The 21,389-nt window shown below is 46.9% G+C and overlaps 1 protein-coding gene across 6 annotated transcripts in view; it reads right to left on the bottom strand.

The window, feature by feature from the left end:
* Positions 1-604: 604 nt before the first annotated feature.
* LOC144145843 (rap1 GTPase-activating protein 1-like) overlaps positions 605-21,389 on the bottom strand; it is a 222,861-nt gene continuing 202,076 nt past the window's right edge. For 4 of the 6 annotated variants that reach the window (XM_077677632.1, XM_077677634.1, XM_077677635.1 and 1 more), the window contains 4 exons: positions 17,975-18,069; positions 17,441-17,769; positions 14,402-14,505; positions 605-7,802 (listed from right to left, as the gene is read on the bottom strand). In XM_077677632.1, the coding sequence (XP_077533758.1) occupies positions 7,698-7,802; positions 14,402-14,505; positions 17,441-17,769; positions 17,975-18,069 (633 nt within the window). In that variant the 3' untranslated portion in view covers positions 605-7,697. Of the gene's footprint in view, positions 7,803-14,401; positions 14,506-17,409; positions 17,770-17,974; positions 18,070-21,389 lie in introns of all 6 variants that reach the window. The other 2 variants (XM_077677638.1, XM_077677637.1) reach the window with 2 other exon arrangements.

Raw genomic sequence — 21,389 nt, 5'->3', positions numbered from 1 at the left:
CTTTTCGCCTCCTCAGAAAAGGGGCCGACGGGGCCGGGAATCGAATCCGCGCCTTCGGGCTCAGTAGCACAACGCCTTAGCCACTGTTGCTGAGAGGACTGGCTCGCTCCAAGTCATGGAATAGACGATAAGCAGAATCAAAAGACCCTGATGACTGACTGCGTGCGTGTTCGTCAGAATGCCTGGAACTGCCAACTAACCATCCCCAATAAAGACAGCTGCACTTAACTGTTTTTAAAGGAATGTTTCCGCCTTTCTATCTGTCTTTGTATGGAACTATTTATGCACAGAAAAGTGTAACTCGGATCATACCATGCCGTCCGTACGATATTTCGCATGTAAACTGTCTGTTGCGTATCCTTTAAAAGACATTTTAATAAAAAACAGGCAAGATTGCGCATCTCCACTATTTAAAACAGTTTGGATGAAATCAGAAACACCTTGCCAATAAATCGGCGGTTTTAACCTCCTTGTCGTTTACAAGGAATACTCACCTTATTCGAAAATAGTTCGGTGCTCCACTGTAAACCGCCCGCGCAACTGGCCAATAACAACATCTTTGAGTTTGAGTAACTCAACAACAAGGACTCAGGAAGGACACAACTTTAACAACAGCCATGACATCAAGCTTTTATTATACATATATATATGTATATACTATATCTTTCACGTTCGACAACGTTGCGGTGTTTTCCTCCCGGCCATAATTGCACAAAAATATACGCATGTATGTCATATCACTATATGCACAATATGGTACGTGTATCAGCCGCACGCCGCACACGGCGCATGCGCAGCCTTCACGGTCTATAGCACACACGATCAATGCTGCTGCGATCTCGGGCACATTAGGGATCACGCAACAGCCAATAAAGAAGGAGCAGAACTCTACAGTACAGCTGGTACGCACGCGGCCTCGCAGCGGCTTACGCATATATATTTATACATATACTCTGTACACAAACAACGGAAACAAAGCACGCACGCAGCTCTATATATGTCAACGTTCCAAAATGTTTTGTGGGACGTTTCATCAAAGCCAGCGGAACTCTGGTTTCTCGAACGGAGGTTCGTGATGTGGTACATGTTACACTATGGCACGGCAATAAATAAAAATTCGACACGAGGACATATACTACATAACGCACCCACATATAATGCCATCTTAGCACGTATACCTCACCGTATAATCTTTCCGTAAACCTCACGAAACCAGCGCTTGTCACATACACTGGGCGAAAGCATGCGGGGCGTCTAAGTTCCACGCGTTCTGTCAGCTAGGGCAGACGTTAGTGTACTGTATAACGACGTTTGGAGGGACTATGTTCGAAGAAGATGGACACTACTGTACTGAATAACACAGTCGTAGCAGAGGAAAGTGTTTGAAATGCCACCCAGAAAGGGTTGATTTAAAACAAGACTCATTTATAGCTTAAATATCAGAATGTGTCGTTTTTCATCAACGTACAGGTGAACATAAGTGTTTTCTTCGTGGCTTACAAGTGTTAAGGCGGTGAGTCACACGAAGCGACATCGCCGCCAAGAATGGGGATTACGTAAGCGGGCGAGATGTCGACGGCTCTCAAAGTGGTACTGCAATCAAGCGTAATCAACAGCTCTCTCTCTCTATAACACATGCCAACAGCGAATAATTTTGGTAACACAGATTGGAGGGATCGTTCGGTGCAAGCAGCACAGTCGACACGAAGCAGAGTATAGCTAAATGGATCATTCGTAGTCTCGGCAACATCGTCAACAACAATATGCGGTTACATGGTTCGGTTTTTCGTACGCACTGGCGCGCAAAATACCCGGACGTATATAGACCCGAGGGGAACATCTATAACCACTACACGTACGGGTTCTATGCCCACAGTTTTAGCTCACTTTGAAGTCGTCGGCTCGAGGCATGTGAATTGTATACCTCCAGAGAAATAACGGGGAACTAACATATTTACTCTTCCACGTACAGGAAGGGAGCGGCAAAGCCCAGGAACACTTAACGCGCATCGCTTGCATAGGAAACCTTCGCACACGACACTCTCGGCCCGAGAGCGGAAATCACACGTCCGAGTTACACGAGGCAGCCGGACACATTAGTCGGCCTCAGTCGATGTGAACGCATATAAATGTAATACAGCGCACATCATACTTTCTACAAGGTACGGACCAATGGTGCCAAAAATATAGTACAAGATAATGGCGAGTTTTAAGCTGTATGAGTCGATTGACAAATTATTTAGAAGTGATTAAGTAGCTTCTGAGCAGTAGAGAGAGCAAATTTTGTTGGAAAAATGAAATTCGCTCGGGGAAACTGAACTCAGCTTTTCCATGAAACCACACCCTAAAGCACGGCTATTCGGGAATTTATGCAGTCAAAATGCGGCAACTAAACTGGAAATCGGACTCGTCACATCCGTGTGCAACAAAAAAACAATCCTAAATAATTACCAGGATATAATGCTTATCTGTGTGTAACTTGACATAAATCGGCGAGCTTACTTGTCGAAACTGTGTCGCCCATTTTACGGAGTGGCTGCCCGGATGCTCGGTAGTTATAGAAATCGCGCATGCCTGGTTAACGCAAGGCTGTCACCTGTACACGGATCACGTGACTCCATGCCCGCGCGCGACACGTCCGTGTGCGCAGCGCTTGTTGTATACGCGGCGTGTACAGAAGTATAGACCAACGGTTGTAAAGTAGTAGCGCGCGCTAAGTTGCACCTCTGTAGCGAGGCCTAAACAACTTGGACGAAATATTCCTCCCGCTTCAGAGACCGACAAGTCCCGTACAATGCACGAACACGGAATATTTCAATCACGGCAGAAACGGCAACGTCTGGAAGGTTACACCTTCGAGGGGTAAAACGAGGTTGTACTAGGTATACACGAAAGCGTAAATACGGATGCTTCGTCAGCCTGTTCGGTTCAGCTCACATTAATTAACTGTGTTTAGGGTTACCGAACCTGCTTCTAATATGAGTCTTTGCCTGCCTAACATACTGACGGGCTGTCAGGCACATGTTATTTTAAAAATGGGTCGAAATAATTTCTGCAGTTTGGCAACCTGTGTGTGGGAGGATTGGGATTTAGGTAGATCCATTGATGTATCTATATTTTTTTCTTTCTGCTTCTCATTGGAAATAGATTTGTATGCAGTAACTAAACCGGCTCTCTCAAACGACTGCGCATTAAATCAAATTTGTAGCCGAGGGCTTAAATAATCCCCCCCGTTATGAAGCCCTGCGATAGTGGCTAAATGCATCATCGGACAATTCAGCGTCTTCTCGCCAAAATAACTTCGGTTTCACCCGTACCCCAGAAATAAGGTAGAACACTGCATCACAGTGCTTTCATTGTTTGTCGGTGAGCATCGTGTACATTAGCATTGAAAGACGTGCTGTCTGTTAAACAAGTGCAGCGTGCCTCTTCTCGTTGAATTCACAACTTAAAGACACCACTTAGAAACCACGGCTACAAGGAAAGAGACATCGATGGATGTCCAATAGACAACGATTGGTGGGAAACACTCATTTTTGTGTCACTCGACATACTGGTAATCCCCTACAGGTACAGTAAAATACAATGCAATGCGATTTAAATACTAGTTTTACGAGTTTATTTTGTATGCTCGTCCTTTGGTGTATCACTGACAGATGCGCGATTGTTAGGTCAGTAATAAAAGGGCTGCCGCTGCCAAACAGTGGCTCTTCGCGAGACGAAAAGGCCGATCGGAGTTCCCGAAATTGCAAGTTACAAGTGGACAAAAAATACAGAGCAATAATCCGCTCGTTCTCTACAGACATAGTCCGGCGAAAATGTTTTCTTGGCAGAAAGTGCGCACTTTGGTCTATATTTACTTTACTTTGCAGTTTGCAGTTACTTTGCATTTACTTTGCAGTTTTCCTGAGTAATTTTGTATCTTGAAGTGCACAGCTGTTTTTAATTTCTGCAGAAAACAGCAAGAAAATTAGGGCAGGAAGCCACCCGACCACTGGCCGCAGTGGTACGCTTTGCCTTTTGAAACTAGCACAGACAAATAACGTAAAAAAGCGGATATAAATGAAGGCGTAGCCATTTGACAAGACTCCTAAAATTATTATTTTTAAAAGTACCCGACAGCGGTCGGTAGAGCGAAACAGCTTTTAAAAAACAAAAATACAGTTTGCAATTTCTATTTAAAGAAGAACCGACGACCTCATTTTTCGAGGAATGTTTTGATTATCCCAAATTAATCGGGAATCTGCCCAATTATCTTCTCTTTGAACAGTTGTTGAGACTGCGCGGTTTGCGTTGAAGCTGAAAGAGCAGTACCAGGGGTGGTGCCTATTAAAGTCTCTACGGGTTTCCGTTCCGCAGAGCTAACAAGTTCAGCTGCAGATGCTTCAGTAACGCCTCAGTGCCCATGCATCGTCAGTTATGAATTTCCCTGAGTAGCCTCGCATTATCTTCACGCCATACACCATCACTATTTTGCTTTCGGCCAGAATAAACCGAAACAAGGTGTAACTCTCTACTGGCGATTAATGACAGATGAAATTTCCAATCGTTCAGAGACCAACACTCAATTCCCATGTCCACCCCAGCTTGCTGCTTTATGTGCTGAGTGACTTGGCGCTATATACACGATGTGAGATAGACATTGTTGCCAACGAATGGTACACAGCACACGGGAAGAAGAATGGAACAGTACAAATGCTTCACGATCGATATCTACACGCGCGGTATGCACACTGTACCATAACGCAGCATAGTTTCACAGGAAATCCGATACACCAACAGAAACACCTCGTATACGATGTGCCCGAAAAACAATGCAATCTCAACAAGGGTATACGACGCGACCGGTGTACAAAGCACGGATACTAACGACCAACTCTGAGCTACGGTACTAGTCTAACGACAACTTCCAGTTTAGGGAGTCCCGCGTAGTAGTCACTAACTATCACACGAACGTCACAGCTATACGCACAGTATAGTAGTACACAGATTCGAAAAAAGCTCATCGTCATGTGTAGCGCGCGGCGATCACGAGCGTCACGGGTCTGCGAACGCTACAAGAAACTCGCGAAGTTGTAGACTGCGTTTCTACCTTTCACGTCTAAGCAGTTCCTACTCCGAACAAATGAGAATCCAACCCACTACATCGACACCTCCCTCCTAATCGTAAAGCCTAGACAGAATTACAGTCGTTCTACTCACCAACAGTTCAGATTGTATCTCCTAGTTGGAAAGATTCGATCAAATTGCGTTCCCGAAATGGTTACGGTCTTACCCTAATATTCTGAATCCTTCTTCCACTCGAACCTCTAGTAGAGGAGGTCCTTGAACTCGATTTCCCCATGCATACGCATTGGGAAATACTCCCCTTCAGCCGAGTGGAGGGAGAAAATCGAGTAGAGAAGGGACTCAGAATACGGCCCGTGGTATTTTTTTTTTTCTCAAGCGCAGACTTTTTTCTTCTAGGCGATGCACGTGGTGCCAATTCAGCTCATGCTACCTTGCGTGTGCACTGGAAGTTTGAAGAACCGCTAGCGATACTTCACAGGAGCCATTTGGTGGAGTCATGCACCGTAAGGCATCAGATGACATCGTCTCAGCACCAAGCACAAATACCGAAACCTGTTTTGGTTTCAAAAACTTTCGATAGGCCGGCTTCCCTCTCTCAATACCAATTCTGGGACATCAATTTAAGAACGGCCATCCTGTTTTCCACCAACCACTCAAGCGAAAGAGAACCCGGTCTGCTACAACTATTACCTGAATGATAACTACGAACACACGCTTCCGGCTACATAGTCCATGCGGTAAGAGATACCGCGAGCCGGCAGAGTTTTGTGGGTATATATGCGTGTACTTTGAACGATGACGTGAGACGGGTAGTCTCGAATGGCTGAATAAGCAGAGGCCTGCTCTCGGAACGCTGTCGCCGAACGTCGTTACCCGCACGAGTCACGAGAGAGAGAGAGAGAGAGATCGTGAACACGAAAGACGGCAAGTCCTGTTGGCCTCCTTGCATCGAACAAGAGGGAGGAGCGTCACAAAGTTCGGTTCACACTTGCAGCTTCTTACACTGGGCGAGGTGGAGTACGAAGATGTGTGTATGTACAACAAAAGTGGGAATTAGAGAAAAAAAATTAACGGTGGGAGTGGGCAACAGTCTCAAATGCGGCAATGAAAGCAACAAGTGTTTGCTGATGGTTGAAGGAACAGTGTGAGCAAGTTAAACACCATGCCAGTATGGGATACAAGAAAAAGCGAGCATGCTTCGTATGATTTACCACAAGTGCGTTTGAGATCGTCGACTGACGTTTCAATGCTTTAGGAATGTCTTCCCCACCTCCCCTACGAAGAAAAAGAAGCATCATTTGTAGTTGAACGGCAGCGACGACTGGCAAGCTAAAAAAAAGCCGTTGTCAAAAGAAACTCCAATTGGGTGCTTAATGTGCCAAAGTGTTAGTCTAGGCGACGTTCGGTGATTTTTGGGTGCCAGAACAGCTACTTAAGAAAGGCATTTCTTTTTTCAAGGAGCTCAAAAATATCCTATGAAGGGTATTTATTTTGGTTCACCTGCATAAAACGTAAAGACCTATTTGGCACGCCCCGGCACTTCCAGAAAATGGTACCGAATCTGCTTTTGTAACAGCCGTACTGAGTGCTTGCTCAAACCGTAGCAACGCGTCGTTGCGAATTTTAAATCCCTCACGCGATACTTAGCCACACAAAGATAAGAGGTTAAAAGAACTCCAGCACGCAGTACAGTGGTGGCGTAGATAAGAGAGAATTTTCCAAGTTAAAAAGCTTAATACACTTGCCGGAAATATCTTAAAAAGCACTTTCGGCAAAACTGCACATCGTATTGTGCTCTGAATGAAGATATGTGGCTGTGCCACTTTCGCTCGCGATGTTGAATGTTACCGATCACATAAAACTTACACAGTGGTAAAACATTACTTATATTTTGAATCAAGGATCCCCTGCCAATTCGGCGACAAGAATATCGCTAGACGAAGCTATAAAGAGTTGTCATTATGCCTCCCCAGTTCGTACAATCACGTACCCTTAAATAACAAACGAAATTCAATTTCACAACGCAGTTTTCTGTTCCCGACTGTCCTGAGTGAAACACAACAATGTATGAGGCTTACGTTAGTGCAGGCAGCAAAAGGAACGCTGGAAAAATAACAATGCAAAGCACTTCCCCTTCAAAACAAACGAAATTCAAGTTCACAGCACACTTTTCTGTTCACGACCGTTCTGAGTGAAGCGCAACAATGTATGAGGCTTACGTTAGTGCGAGCAACTAAAGGAATGCTTGAAAAATAACCATGCAAAGCACTGCACACCGATGACAAATTTAAGCGTAGTGAAGCAAGGCGAGGGGCAGTTTTCGTTCATCAATAGACATTTCACGGTAGCTCACTCATGGGGGAAAAAAAGCTTCAAGGTCGTTGAAGACAGGCGTCCCTTTTGAAACCCAATGGCCGGGACGGGGCACGGGCCTTGGGATTCCCGATGCACTTTTCCCTGCAACTTGGAATACTCTTTCTTTTTTGGCATATGAGCGCTGGGAGATCGTGGCACGCACTCCCCGCTGTTGTCTTCGTCGTCGTGCCCGGGGCGGCGGTTGACTAGCAGTGGTGCGACGATGAGTCCGCGCCGACGGACAGCAGCGGCTGGTCGCCGGGCGCGGGGCATCAGACGAGCTTGGCGAGCCGGGCCACTTCGCGCTTGGCCAGCGAAAGCTCCGTCGTGAGGCGCACCTCCTTGTCGGTCAGCTTCTGCATTTCGGCCTGCATGATCTGCGAGAAGGGGACGGCCAGGGTTAGCGGACTCGAAAAAGGTCGCTGTTTCTATATTTTGGTGTAACTGAAGCGGTATACTACTAATAGGGAAGGGCGTAAAAGGTAACTAACGGCCATATTTACTAACCCATTGCGAACCTTACTACCCCGCGTTACGGTACGTAGGCTCTGCCACTAGCAACTGCATGGTTAGGAAATTAGCTGGGTGTAGGAAGTAGTATACACTAGATTAAAGTCGTGCTTATGGCTAGGTTATGCATAGCCAGTAAGTAAACGCATGTACCTCAGAAGGGTGCTATCGCTAGGACTTTACTAGTAAAGGTAGTGGTGCTTAGTGCCTGCTTCAGTTAGTAACCCCGACTAGTGCTGCATTTACTACCTCCAATTACTAAGTACCTAGTGTATACTGGGACAAGTAACTTGTTAGTGTTCCGTTAGTGAACGCCCCGCTTTTTTTTTTTCTAAGAGTGTACTCCTGCTTTTCTGCAGATAGCGCTCCTCTTTTCTCCCTGGATGAGCGCACAATTTGCCATTCTCCCTCACCTTTTCTTTCCCAGGACAACACGCCTTATGAGAACATCAAATTTGTCGTCTTTTCCTATCGTTTGATTTTTCGCAGTGTCTAGAGTTACGTCCGACGGAACCCAAAATCGAAAACTAGAGTTACGTCCGACGGAACTTTAAGCCAGTTTCTAAAGTTACGTCCGACGTAACTCAGAATTGAAAACTAGGGTTACGTCCGACGTAACTTTAAGCCAGTTTCTAGAGTTACGTCCGACGCAACCCAAAATTTAAAACTAAAGTTACGTCTGACGGAACTTTAGGCCTATGTTTTGAGTTACGTCCGGCATAACGTAAAACACAAAAAAATTACAGCTCTTGAAGACTCTTGAACCAATTTACATGGTTCAAGAGTAATTAATAGGTTTGGGTGTCATTTAATATTTCAACCCGATTAATTGGCATCGATTAATTCGATTATGCGTGGATTATTCGCTTGTGTGGTTTTTTTTAGAAAAAAATGACCAAAAATAATTATGTAGTAGTACATATCAGATCAATATGCTCATACACTTGTTCAGACACATTCCGGATGAGGTAAGTACGTCATCATCACGGCGCATGATGCGGACGCGACGCTTATCAGCTCGTTCGTCACTCACATTTTTTTCTAGAAACAGGAACATCAGCGCCTGCCATGAGTGCCGATGGCGCCAATTAATCGCGCTTTTCTTACTACAGAAATAGTTTATACAACGGCAAAACGGTATGTATAATTGCCCAGTGTTCGTTTTTTGTACCATGTATATTTGTTGTTTTTATTTGAAATTTTGCCCTGTGGCATGAAGATACACGAGTTGAGATAAGAGTTGTCGAAATATTATTGAGTAGCTATTTTCCCGTCTGTCTTCGGTTTTAATCACTGCCATCTTTTCGCATACTGGTATCGTTTTTTGTCTTGACGTAAGGCGGGATATTTGAACACGAATGATGTGCTTGCGTATAATTTCAACATGACATTTTTCTTTCTGTTGCTCAGAAACTTGAACTGGTTAAAACAATTAATCGTGACTAAAGCATTAATCGATTAATCGGAAGGTAAATCGATCAATTACCTACCACTAACAATAAATAATTGATTAGTGATTATAAAGCGAATCCCCTGGTACTCCTTTATTTCTTCACAGAATAAAAAATGTCGATACATTTTAGTTAACTGATCTGGCTGATTAATGAAAAACGTATTTTATCAAAGTCGCTACTATTATGGGAAGAGTGGGTAGTTTTTACGCCCATTTGTGATATGGAGCAAACAGTCACTTTATATTCAGATGCCAGCAAAATGATATTGAAGTGAAAAGCTAAAATTTTCTCTTGAAGGAAATGGTTCGCACATATTCGTCCAGGCATTAAAAACACCCAAGCTTAATTTTTGCACGTACATTTTACGGAGATTACATAGGTGGGCATGCAGTAGATGGGAAACCACTCAGTAAACTTTATAAATGTGCGGAGATAATTGTTCTGATCTTTCGGTTTGTTATTTACTTGTCGGCGGATTTGAAGCACATTTTTTAAGGAAGCTGCTACAAGGCTGTCTGCCGCGGCCGGTGCTAGCACGCGGGGAGCTGAAGAAGTCTGAAGCGCAGACACCCTTCTCTGATTAGCGGGCGCCGACTGCCGGGTGCGGCGTCCTCTGCTCTTTTGTGATGGTTCCGTGTCGCTTACGGTCCTTCGGCCGATATGCTCAGGCGCCATTAAGACACGGCCACGGAAAGACTTGCTTAGTATTGCACATGGTGAGCAGCTGCAGGCAAGTTTCTTGGTGCAGCGGCATGGCGGGAGCCCTGCTGGAGAACACCCACGCCCCCAATCAAAATTTCCTGAGGAGGGAAAGGGGGGATGAGGGGGGCCCTGGCCCCCCTGACTACTGGCCTGGGTGGCAGTCTGCATTAAAGAAAAAAAGTGTCGCCCCTAGTAAAGATTGTGATGTTCGTTTCCCCGAAGTCCGGTGACGATCAGGAACCCAATCGTCCGAGCTCCAGTTCTCGGATAGATGGCGGTCGAATTGACGAACTCGAGGCGTTTGGATTTGATGAAGGGAAACGAACTATACAACTATTTACATTAGAATGAATAAGGAAAAACTTCGAAGTTCAAGTTAGACAGTAGCTCCAAGTGCGTACAAGTCACTCGAGCTTTCCATCTCCGTCTAACTATCCTGTGCTCGGAGCGTACACAGACCGCTCAAGTGACGACGACGGCCGGGGCTCTGTTCCCGCCGCAGTACACGCGCGGACGTAACTTTAGTTTTCAATTTGGGGTTTCGTCAGACGTAACTCTAGAAACCAGCTTAAAGTTCCGTCGGACGTAACTCTAGTTTTCAATTTTGGGTTCCGTCGGACGTAACTCTAGAAACGGGCCTAAAGTTCCGTCGGACGTAACCCTAGTTTTCAATTGTGGGTTACGTCGGACGTAACTCTAGAAACTGGCTTAAAGTTACGTCGGACGTAACCCTAGTTTTCAATTCTGAGTTCCGTCGGACGTAACTCTAGACACTGCGTTGATTTTTTCTAAAGGAGACACCCACATCTCATAATCGAGCCTTCCTCTCCATGGGTGCGGTTCTACTCTCTGAAAGGTAAAAATCGCCCCTCGGTCTATAAGTGCACATAAAATTTCTCGTTCTTTTTCTACTCCTCCCTTGTCAAAAGTAAATAATATACCCCTTTCGTTGGGAAGGGGAATATAAACTTCCTGGTTCTTTTCTTTCCCCGTCTATTATTTCGGGGACACCGAGGTGACGTTTTTCCGTACTTGATTGTGAATCCATATTGAAGTTTTAACACATGTAATTCATTATTTGACCATTTGGGGGAAGTCTAGAGCCTTAGTTTACCTCTAATAGTGGGCGCAACAGGAAACACCATGTTCGTTGATACCGCGCCAACTACTTTCATGATGTCGCACTTTTATAGAATCCGTTTTCATGCTGAGAGTTCATAATTTTCCTTGTGAAACATTTCTTGGTTAATATCGCCTTTTCGGTCGTTCGTGCGCATGCCACAAAGGCTAACATGCTAGCAATACGCTAAATTTCACGAAATTAATTTCGTGAAATTTATACTGCATTGTAGTTGATGTCAGCAAATTTGCAGGAGAATGGTGCAAGAGAAACGCCAGTTCTCTTGTAAAAAAAATCCCGGATCAACGTCTCTAAAAAAAATCCCGGATCATTTCCACTAACGTGAAATTTGGGGAGGGGCGAAGCATGCAATATAAGCGTATTCTTGGCGCCTTCGCGTTTTTGCCAACGGAGATGAAACCTTTGGGGGGTAGAGGTATACAGCTTTGCTGTAAAAGTCTCGTGTCTTTTAAACACGAAACGTACGTTCTAGCGCAAAGCGTAAACGAGTGTCCAGGTGTTTTAGTACCGTGACTACGCGAGACGACGGTTACGACGACGACATCAGGCGCCAACTGCCAGATACACTAAGGGGCCTCTCCACTAAAATTGCGCAAATCGGTCGAAAAAACTCGCAGCATGGCCTACGCGTTCTAAAATTTTTTGCGCAATATAATAAAACTATGTTTACAACTCACTTCAGTGTTCCTTTAAAACCAAAAATTCTCCCTCCATGGGTGATTATATAATTTATTGTTGTTTTACTGCCTCTTCCATTCATACGAATAACGATATTCCGCCCGACCTGAGTAGATATAAGGTTTATCATTGTTTTCCTTCATCTGCAGTGAATAAAGTTAACAATCCACGCCTTTACCTAACCAGATAGCAAATTTTTTTCTCATTTTCTCTTTAAGTCACCGAGAAATAACATTCCTCCCACTCACCTATGTGCGCTGGAAATTCGTTCGTTTCTTTTTCCCGGCCTCAGCATAGATAAAAATGGTCCCTTCCCAGGCCGGATAAAAATGCTACCTTTTTCCCCCTCTTCCCCCTAAATATACCCACCCCCACCCCCAATGCTGCATGTGTGGATAGCGATTCCCTCGCTACAGTCTTTACCGTCCCTGGCTAAAATAACAGTCTTCTCTTATTTTCCGGCGTGGACAGGAACCTCTCGTCGTTTCATTTTCGTTTCCCCTTATAGGATAAAGCCCCTCCTTCCCTTAGCGAATATAATCTTGTTCTTTTATTTCCCTCCCGTTCCTCCCCCGGCCAGTTTGGATTTCTTCTTCCCTTCTTTCCCCAAAGATAACAAACCGTACCTATGCTTGTGTGGATAAGAAAAGTCCCATTCTCTACTTTTCCCAGCTAAAAATAACAATATCGATCCCCGCTCTTTAGGTGAACAGAAGATAGCTAATTATTTTCTTTCTCTTTGCCTTGCTAAAGATCGATAAATATCGCCCCTTCCCTGGCTCTCGTTGCTGCCATGAACGCGGAACCAACCTAGAATGCGGAACCTGCACAAGATAAGCTTGGCACTCGGTTAATTTGTTCACCAACAGCGGTGGCTCAGTGGCTAAGGCGTTGTGCGGCTGAGCACGACGACGCGGGCTCGATCCGAGACGTGGTGGCTGCTTTTCTGATTGTGCGACAGACGAAAATGCCTGCATGTCGAGAGTGTTGTGCAACTTAAGACCTTCAGGTGGCGCAATTAATCCGTAGGACTCCCGTACGGAGCTCCCCATAGCCTGCAGGTGTTGTTTCGGCTCGTAAAACGTAGATATCTGTTGGATTTTTTTTTTTGCTGATTGGATCTAACTGAAATTCACGATTCCTAGAGAAACACAAAACATGTTTAGAGGAAGAAACGAGGTCAAGTTCTCACCCCCCACTACAAACATTTCTAGCCGGGCAAAAATATATGCAGAGTGCGGAAGGGTTGGCAATTGCCCATTTTAAAACCTTCGCCGTATTGTGCAATTCTCATGCTGATGCAGCAGGTGGCAATCAAACCAACATTGTTGCGCTCAGATTTATCTTAGAAAGGCCTTATCCATTGCGGTCGGTTCTATCCCGTTTAAAAGTCGGGGATATTTGTGGAATGTTTTCTATGTACAGTACACCGACGTTAGGGGCGAAGCGCCTTAGGAGCTCGGGTAGTCGGTGCCTCCTGTCGAAGTCTCCTGTCGTCACGGTACTAAAACACCGGGACACTCCTTTTCCAACGCCTCGCGCTAAAACGTAACGCGTACTAAAAGGACACACCGAGACACTCGTTTTCCAACGCCTCGCGCTGGAACGCTTTGTGCTTCAAAGACACGACCCCTTTACAGCAAAGCGGTATGCCTCTACCACCCAACGGTTCCACCTCCATGGGTAAAAACGCCAAGGCGAAAGCGCTCAGCATTGAAACCGCATAATGGGGGATAAGGCGCCTGCGAACAATGGTACCTCCCCAACATGTGTTCCTGATAAAGATTATGTTTGCAGATTATCTTTTAAGGCTAGGCAGGATCTAGTGACTCTAGCCGAGCGCAAGCGATGAGCCCTCCGAGACGACGAGAAACGTTTCATACCCTCCGTCTCGAAATCGGTTTCAAGCGCCAGGTTCTCTCCTGTAAAGCATACTTCTTAGCATGCTGAGGTGTGCGACACGAAGACAACTTACGGCCAATCTGTCTCATTTAATTTCTTAAATCCGGTTCAACGCAAGACAGGGTGCCACCACCTCAGCAGACGCGCGATTGCACCTCCCACCGGCGCTTCTCCGGCGCTCAATCAGCGCGCGCCGTGTGGCAAGAGAGACACAATCTTTGAACACACTTATACACTGCATGCTTTGCCCTCCACAGTTTTCCCGTTGGTGGAGATGGCCCGGGATGTTTTTCCGTTTACTACCAACATACATGCTGACGATGAGAATTCCTATACGCGCACTTTGCCTCGAAGCACAAAGTTACTATATGCACTGTTCGTGCAGTTACGCCATATACGTAGCTGTAGACAGTTGTGTAATGCTAGACGAGCAGAAAAAATACCGTTTCACGTTGAGTTGTGAACCCTGTTAGAGTAAATCTACCCCTGTTCAATCCATCTACCCTTACTTCACAACATCCACTGCCGCCCCGATAGCGGATCCTGTTCATGCGCCCGTAACTAGAGCGAGACATGCTTGTGGACTCACCGTCTTGTCCTTGAGCCAGTCAAACTTTTCCCTCTTCATGCGTGCTAGTTCTTGAGCCAGGCTCTCGATCTGGTCTTGATAACCTTGAGCTACCGTATCGGCTCCTGTCGGGAGAAACGACAGAGTTGCGGGCAACTGCGTTGGAACAGGGGAGGAAACGAATTCAACGTGCTTGGCAGGCAAAACGAGCGACATGCTATAACAGGTAGTTGTGGTAATGGCGACTGCTCGGATATTACTGTGTAAACCGGCGTGAAAAGTTTCATCTCGGTTGTGCGAAGGTGTCTCCGAGCCATAAATGAGAGAAATATCTTGCGTTCGTGGGGAGAGAACTTGCGGCCAGCTGTTGGGCGAACCGGCCGTTCACGTTGGCAGTCCAAATAAAGCACCCAAATTAGCCGTGTTATAATTTATTGTTACGAAAATTGTAGCCTCGCAAAAAAAAAAAAAAAATCACTGCTGAGGGTTGTTCGTTACCCATATTCGTACATGAAAAAGCAGAGAATACAAATTTTACAGAAATAGATAAGACAAACCTATGAACAGATGATGCCCATTAACCGTGCAGTATGTATAACGTACGTAGACGTAGACTATAACATACGAAAACGTCTTTCAACAAAAATTACCTATATTTATAACTCAATTTTTCTCATTTTCCCCAGAATCTTTGCACTGATGCCTTGAAACTAATAGAAGGCTTCACCGTCGCGCAGACCGATCAAACAACGCCACCTAGGGATCGCCGGTTCAGGGCCTTCTCCGTTAAAAATAAAAGGTAATGTAATAAGTGTAAATGTAATGTGAAAAATGAAATGTAAAGGTAAACATCTAACGACCAATAAGGGTGGTTATTCTATAATATTTTGGTGGCTCCTCTCACGGTCCACCAAACATTTGCCAGAGGCTGCAACACGTTTCATGCAGAGGTTCAGAACACAATATGCACAAAGTAACAACCAAAACAGCACAGATGAAGGCAAAAACAAAGACAGGCATGCTTATGACAACGTATAACCGTGGTTCAGGCAGGCTGCAATCCTCGTTTTTGGAAGAGTGCCGACAACAATGGCAAAAGACAAACACACAGCGGTCGCCATTGCAGCCTGACGCTGGCAACCATATCCGCATGCTTTGCCTCTTAGCCACATAATTACGCTGACATCGCACTACTGATGCACTCGTAAATGCCATACCTCAAGCGTTTTTTTGTGTGCCGCCCTCTTTGAAACGAAGCAGTACGTACATTACATTGAAACAGTTTCGCCGCAGGTAATTCGCCGCGTATCTGCTTACTTCGCTGCAAGGGACGTAGAAACACAATAGCATTTTGCCCACCCCCCTGCCAGGTAGCGTATTTCCAAACGATTGTGGCCACCCCCCTGCCAGGTAGCGCCCCATCCCATCTTCACGTGCCACCCCTCGCACTCTTCCCTATATCTCCTTCCATACGTTCTCCCACTTCCAATTCCACTCGCCACCACCCACCCGCCTTTCTCTCCCTTCTCCCCTCCTCTCACTTTATTTCCCATGAACTTCACTCCACATTCTCCGCCTCCATTTCGCCGTTTCCATCCCTGGTCACCGACCCCACCACCCTTTCGCTACACTTTCCTCACCATTTCTCTCTTCTATGTCCCACTCTTCCCCCTCTAATCCGATGTAAATTATTCTCTATCCCCTCCTCTCTTCTCCCCGTCTCCTTCTTTACCCCCCCCCCCCCCCTTATACAATCGCACTGCTTTCCCTCCACTTCATTCCCTTCCGAGTTCTCCGCTCTCCTTCCCGCCCCCTTATTTTTCCATCCTCTCCTACCTCCTCTCCTTTCTTTGACCCCACCCTTTTCCGCCAGCTTTTCACAATCATATATTCTCCCCCCTCTCTTCCTCCTCTCTCTATTCCTCGTCCTCTTCCACAACGCTCCTTTTTTCCTCTCCTCTCATCTCATCGCCATCGTCAGTTTTTCTTCCACGGAAGTGCCGTCTTTCTTCCGTTACCTCTCCTGGCTACCTGGCTCTGGCTCCCCCGATGCCTCGCTCTGCGGAAGTATTCGTCAACAAAGCTAGGGCAAACGCAGCTCTCACACCTCACATCACTAGAAAATGGATTTGCCCAACGGGGTCTCCACCTCCTTACTGTCCCCACTGCCGGATGACCGTATTCTCCACCCTTGACCACTTAATTTGGCGCTGCTTTGCGTTTTCACTGTACCGGCCTATCCTCAACAATGCTATGCCTCCCAATGCCTCAGAAGATGACCCTCCATTTGAAGATCCAAATTTTATCAGAGCCCTTGGGCTGTTCGGCGTAGAGAGTGGTCTGTCAAGATTAGTGTAGACCGGGGCCTACTCCGGTCGTGAAAATCCCATAATAGTAGATCTTAACCTTAGCCTGGCCTCTGCGGTCTGAAGGGAAATCCTGTGCGGTCTTCATGGACGCATCTCTTTAAACTGGGCTACTCCTCCCTTTCCCCTCCTTCCCCTACCCCTACTTTGGCCGCATGGCCTTCCCTCAATCAATAAAGGACGACAACAACAACAACTTCCACTCCCATAACCATCAAATTCCCTCAGACCAATCTCACGCCTCCCCCTTCACTTCGCCATGCCCTCCCCTCCGCTCAGTTTGCCGCTACCCTTTTTTCCCATCATCTACTCCCTCTTCCTCATCTGTTCCCCTTACTCTTCTATTTCCCCATCCCCCCGTTTCCCCCCTGGACATTCCACCTCACCTCATCAATCACTTACCCATGAAATTCCAGTAGGTCCGAAATATACCAGCGGCTCACCACTAACGCTTCTGGCTGCTTCGAGTGACAGACAGAGACGGACAAGGACACAGACAGAAAGACATAATGACAGACATAAGGACAGACAGACGGACAGACACCAAAATTTTCGCGTGGTAGCCCTAGAAAGACTACCGCCTTTAAAAGCAGGCAAAGAGCGCCACACCGCGGCAGGAAAACGCGGTAAGCGCCAACACAACGTGCAACGGGGAGCACCAACCACCGTGCAGAAGAAGCGCTAGGATAAGCACCCTCCGCGTGTCCTCCGGCCGCCGCCGCCGCCGTGGCCTGGATGAGCAGGCAGCGGGAGTTCCTGGTGGGGATCTCCGGTGGCACCGCGCCGTAGCCGCCGGAGGACGTGCTCAGGCCCAGGTCCGACTCGACGCTGTTGAGACTGGAGGTGTCGGACTCAGCGCAGCCCCCGCCGCCCTGCCCGTGCTGTTGCTGGGAGCAGCCCTGCTGCATCTGAGACTTGACCAGCGACGGCGGCGTCTCGGGGCTGGACACGGGCGTCGTCGGGCTACTGTTGGGCCGCCGCCTGCTCATGCCGAGCAGCGAGGTGACCGTCGGGAAGTCCAGCCTGTCCAAGAAGATTGGGGAGAGGTTGCATCCCTTCGTGGTGGCAACAGTGCACCGGTATATAGCACACCCAAGATTGCTACTTCTGATAGTGCACCCGTGGGGATCGTCCAGTTGCTGAGAGAGTTAATTTTTTTACCGATTAATGAGTAGCCGAGAAAGTTTAGAGAAGCAGCGTGGACAGGCTGTTTATCTCGAAGACTCACCGACGGCCGCTGCCTTGCGACGGCGATCCCTGGTTGACGTTCCGGGTGCTCTGCGCCTTTGGTGCCTGGGCGGAAAACGAGGAAATCTGTACAGCCTGGAAAGACGTAGTCAATGTACTTAACCTTAGTTTGCTATATTATAAATTACCGAAAGTAGCTAGCGGAATCTACTGAAACTCAAATTTGTGATGTTAGAAACATGCTTCCCACAATCCACAAGGTACCGCATCTTTCCTTCGTTCCTTATTCCCCCCCACTCCCTCCAGTGTACGCCGTGTTTCGTCGAGTCACATAATAAGCAGATGTAATAATTAATTTTTATGTGGTTGCTGGCTGTTTTGTGTTAAAACTGGCTTTTGAGTGATTACTGTACAGATTAATTTTTCCCTAAAGGGACAGCCACCAAGAATTTGAGCACTGGTGTATTGCGTAAGCATCACAGCACCAATGTTTCCACTGCGTCTATATATATTCAAATCAGGATTTAACGCGCCGCAGCTACACGGGGTATATTATGCGCAGTAGCGGAAACGCTACGGAGTAATTTAGACGGTCTGGGTATGTTTAATTAAACGGGCGCCGAAAGCTCGTAAGCGCGAATGTTCCCAAGGCGAAAGCCGTTGATCTCCATGCTGCATAGAACGCGTTGTGAGTTACAGAATTCTGTAGAAAAGATCGGTGGTACGAAATTCCGAGCGTGAGCCGGGGAGAGCGCGCCGGGAAAGGAAAACAGCAGCAGGAGGGTGCTGAGAAAGGGCGATGGAGCGTAGAACGCTCTGGACGCGCCTCGTATACAGTTACGCCAATCGTTATTTCGGACTCCGAAAATTCTTGCTTGCTGGATATTCCGGACTTTCCCGAGGAACCGCCAGTTGTTCCATGGGAGTACTGTATATGAACAACGGATATTTCGGGCAAAATAAAGCCAAAAGTTCGATTTTTTTGGATATTTTCCGCGACAGAGTCACGGTGCAACCCCAAGACGGCGCCATTTTGAATCCTAACCACCCGGCTAGCTTGGATTGGATGGGGATCGGCTTAAATCCCGCCGGGGTAACCAACTTTGGTCTTTCGCGACATTTCGAGAGTTTACTGCAGGGGACAGCAACATAGCGTTGTGCGCGGAGCTAACGGACGACCAGATCGTGAGCAAAGTGACCGCTCTGCCGCAAAGCGATTCTGACTAGTACACACTCCCGACCGCCCGCAACCGTCAGCGCAAGACATAGCCAACGCTTTGGCGTTGGTGTCCAACGTTTACGAACAAAACGTGACGCTTCCAGATATGCAAGTAGGCGTTCTCACGCGAAGGAGGGATTTAAGCCGAGGAACCATTCGCGACTTCGTTAGTCTTGTTTAAATGAAATAAAGTTCGTTCTTGCAACTAGCCGATTTTTCGACTGCTCTTTTATTCGGAACATTTTTCGTTCCCATTTAGGTCCAAAAATATCGGTCGGCTACTGTACATCGCCGCGTGAGCTCAGAGCTTCATTTCATGTCGCTAGGGGCGACGATACCCCAGGCTCTAGCTGCAGGCGGGGAAGGCCGAGAAAGTACGCGACGGCGGGAAAGGCTACTGCAGCGCGAAACACCGCTCATCGCAACCGCCACAGGGAGGAGGAGGCTATGGATAAAGCTGCGGGAGCGGCCAGACGAGAGCGTCATAAAAGTGGAACAGAAAGTTCAACAGCAGATCAACAAAAGGCCCAACTAAGCCTTCGCTTTCACATTCTCAGTAAGTTCCAAGCATCCCTCGTAATTTTTGTTTCTCGTCTGGACCAGGAAATCAGCGTACGCGGCTGGGCACAGAACCCGAAACTCTGGGCGCTTGGTTCTCCTTTTCTGGTTCCGTTATACGACGCCAAAGGAAAGAACCAAGCGTGCTGTGCTATTAGTCGAGAGTGGAAAAGAAAAGACCACTGCGGATTTAATTTTTAGCACACGTGCACGGGCGCACGCACACATGCAAGTGTGTCGAGCGGCGTAATCCCGATTCTCCTAATGAGCATCCTTTTTATAAGACACTGCCCCCCTTTAATTCCTTCCACTCTGCGAAGAAGGACGAAAATTTCAAAGCGCACAAAAAAACAGGGACACCAGGCGCGAAGCTGTGCGCAGTCCAAGGAGTGCGCGAAATAAAACACATTTGTAGTTTGCGGGTGAGCATACTTGCCAGCCAATTAGCTGAATGAAACTTTGAAGGACCCGAGCTTTATTATAGCGGGCAAACATGGCGCTGTCCGTTTCCCTCCCGCGCCGTAGGAATCTTACTGTCGGTGTAACGCACCAAACAAATCCGCTTGACCACAGACGGCACCGGACAGGTCGCATTGGGCCGTGAGACGTCCATGTTTAAATTTCCCGCCAGCCCACCGGGCATGTCATCGGTGAGGGCATGAAACATAGCTGAGCGTGCACGCCTCTCCCCCTCCCTCTCACACCTCAGTGCACGCATAAACAGGCAATCGGTGTTGTGCGCTTTCTCAGACGTGAAAGCCACCGGCGAAAATGTCGCTCCGAAAGTCCTTCAATCTGAACAAAAATTATTGGCCAACGTCGGCGTTTCCCGCCGCCGGCAAGTTGCTCTTGATCCGGGAGGAATTCGCAGCTACTCGACAAGGTGAAACTTCAGGTGGAAACGGTCAAGGTTGCACGTTCTGCGGCAGCGTCTTTCCGCTGCTTTCGCGCCGATTCGCGGTTCTGTGCGCGCAGACGTTACTTCACTGCGCGCTCTTGTTCCTCCGAGCGAACGACACGCGTCCATACCATAGCGAGTTAGAAGTGCAGTTGGTGACATAGAGTTTCTTATAGTATACACTAGAGAGGAATCTGGCACTAGCGTCTATGCGGCTCACACCAAGGCCGTCTGTGTAGTCATGGACCACCATTAGATCATGCACTCGCCTTAGTTTCATCATTGGCTTGGATTAAAACGCTTTAGTGGCCGCATATTCGAACACAGTGCCACAAAAAACGCATAGAATGTTGTGTTATTTTTAAGTGGAAATTAAAACAGGCTATTTTAAAGCTAAGGAAAAAAGGAATTACAGCGCATTTTTGCAGGCACGGTTGTGCCTACTATTCGGCAGGCCAAGCTGGTATTAACAAAAATGTTAATATTTTGGGGGAAACTGATTAGACTCTTATTTTATTAATTTTGCCATTATTTCATATAAGTTGTTTGAATAGTTTGAAAAGCTTTTTGGTCTATCAAAACGTACATCGTCTTCGTGGTGAACCGGTGCACCGACCATCAGCTACAGTTTAAAAAATAATGTTACTGGGCGAGTTGATTCATACTTGAATAAAAAAGAAAACGCGCCCTTAAAAAGTCGCGGACGAAAAGAAGAAAGGACAGACACAGGCGCCCGTATCGGTTGTATCTTGTCTTCGTCGAAGTAGGTTTTGTTTCTTT

The sequence above is a fragment of the Haemaphysalis longicornis genome, unplaced genomic scaffold (genome assembly GCF_048455015.1).
Source record: "Haemaphysalis longicornis isolate Haplotype H1 unplaced genomic scaffold, Haemaphysalis longicornis Haplotype H1 scaffold_7, whole genome shotgun sequence".
NCBI classification, from domain to species: domain Eukaryota; kingdom Metazoa; phylum Arthropoda; class Arachnida; order Ixodida; family Ixodidae; genus Haemaphysalis; species Haemaphysalis longicornis.
This window is presented reverse-complemented; position numbering and strand designations above follow the sequence as displayed.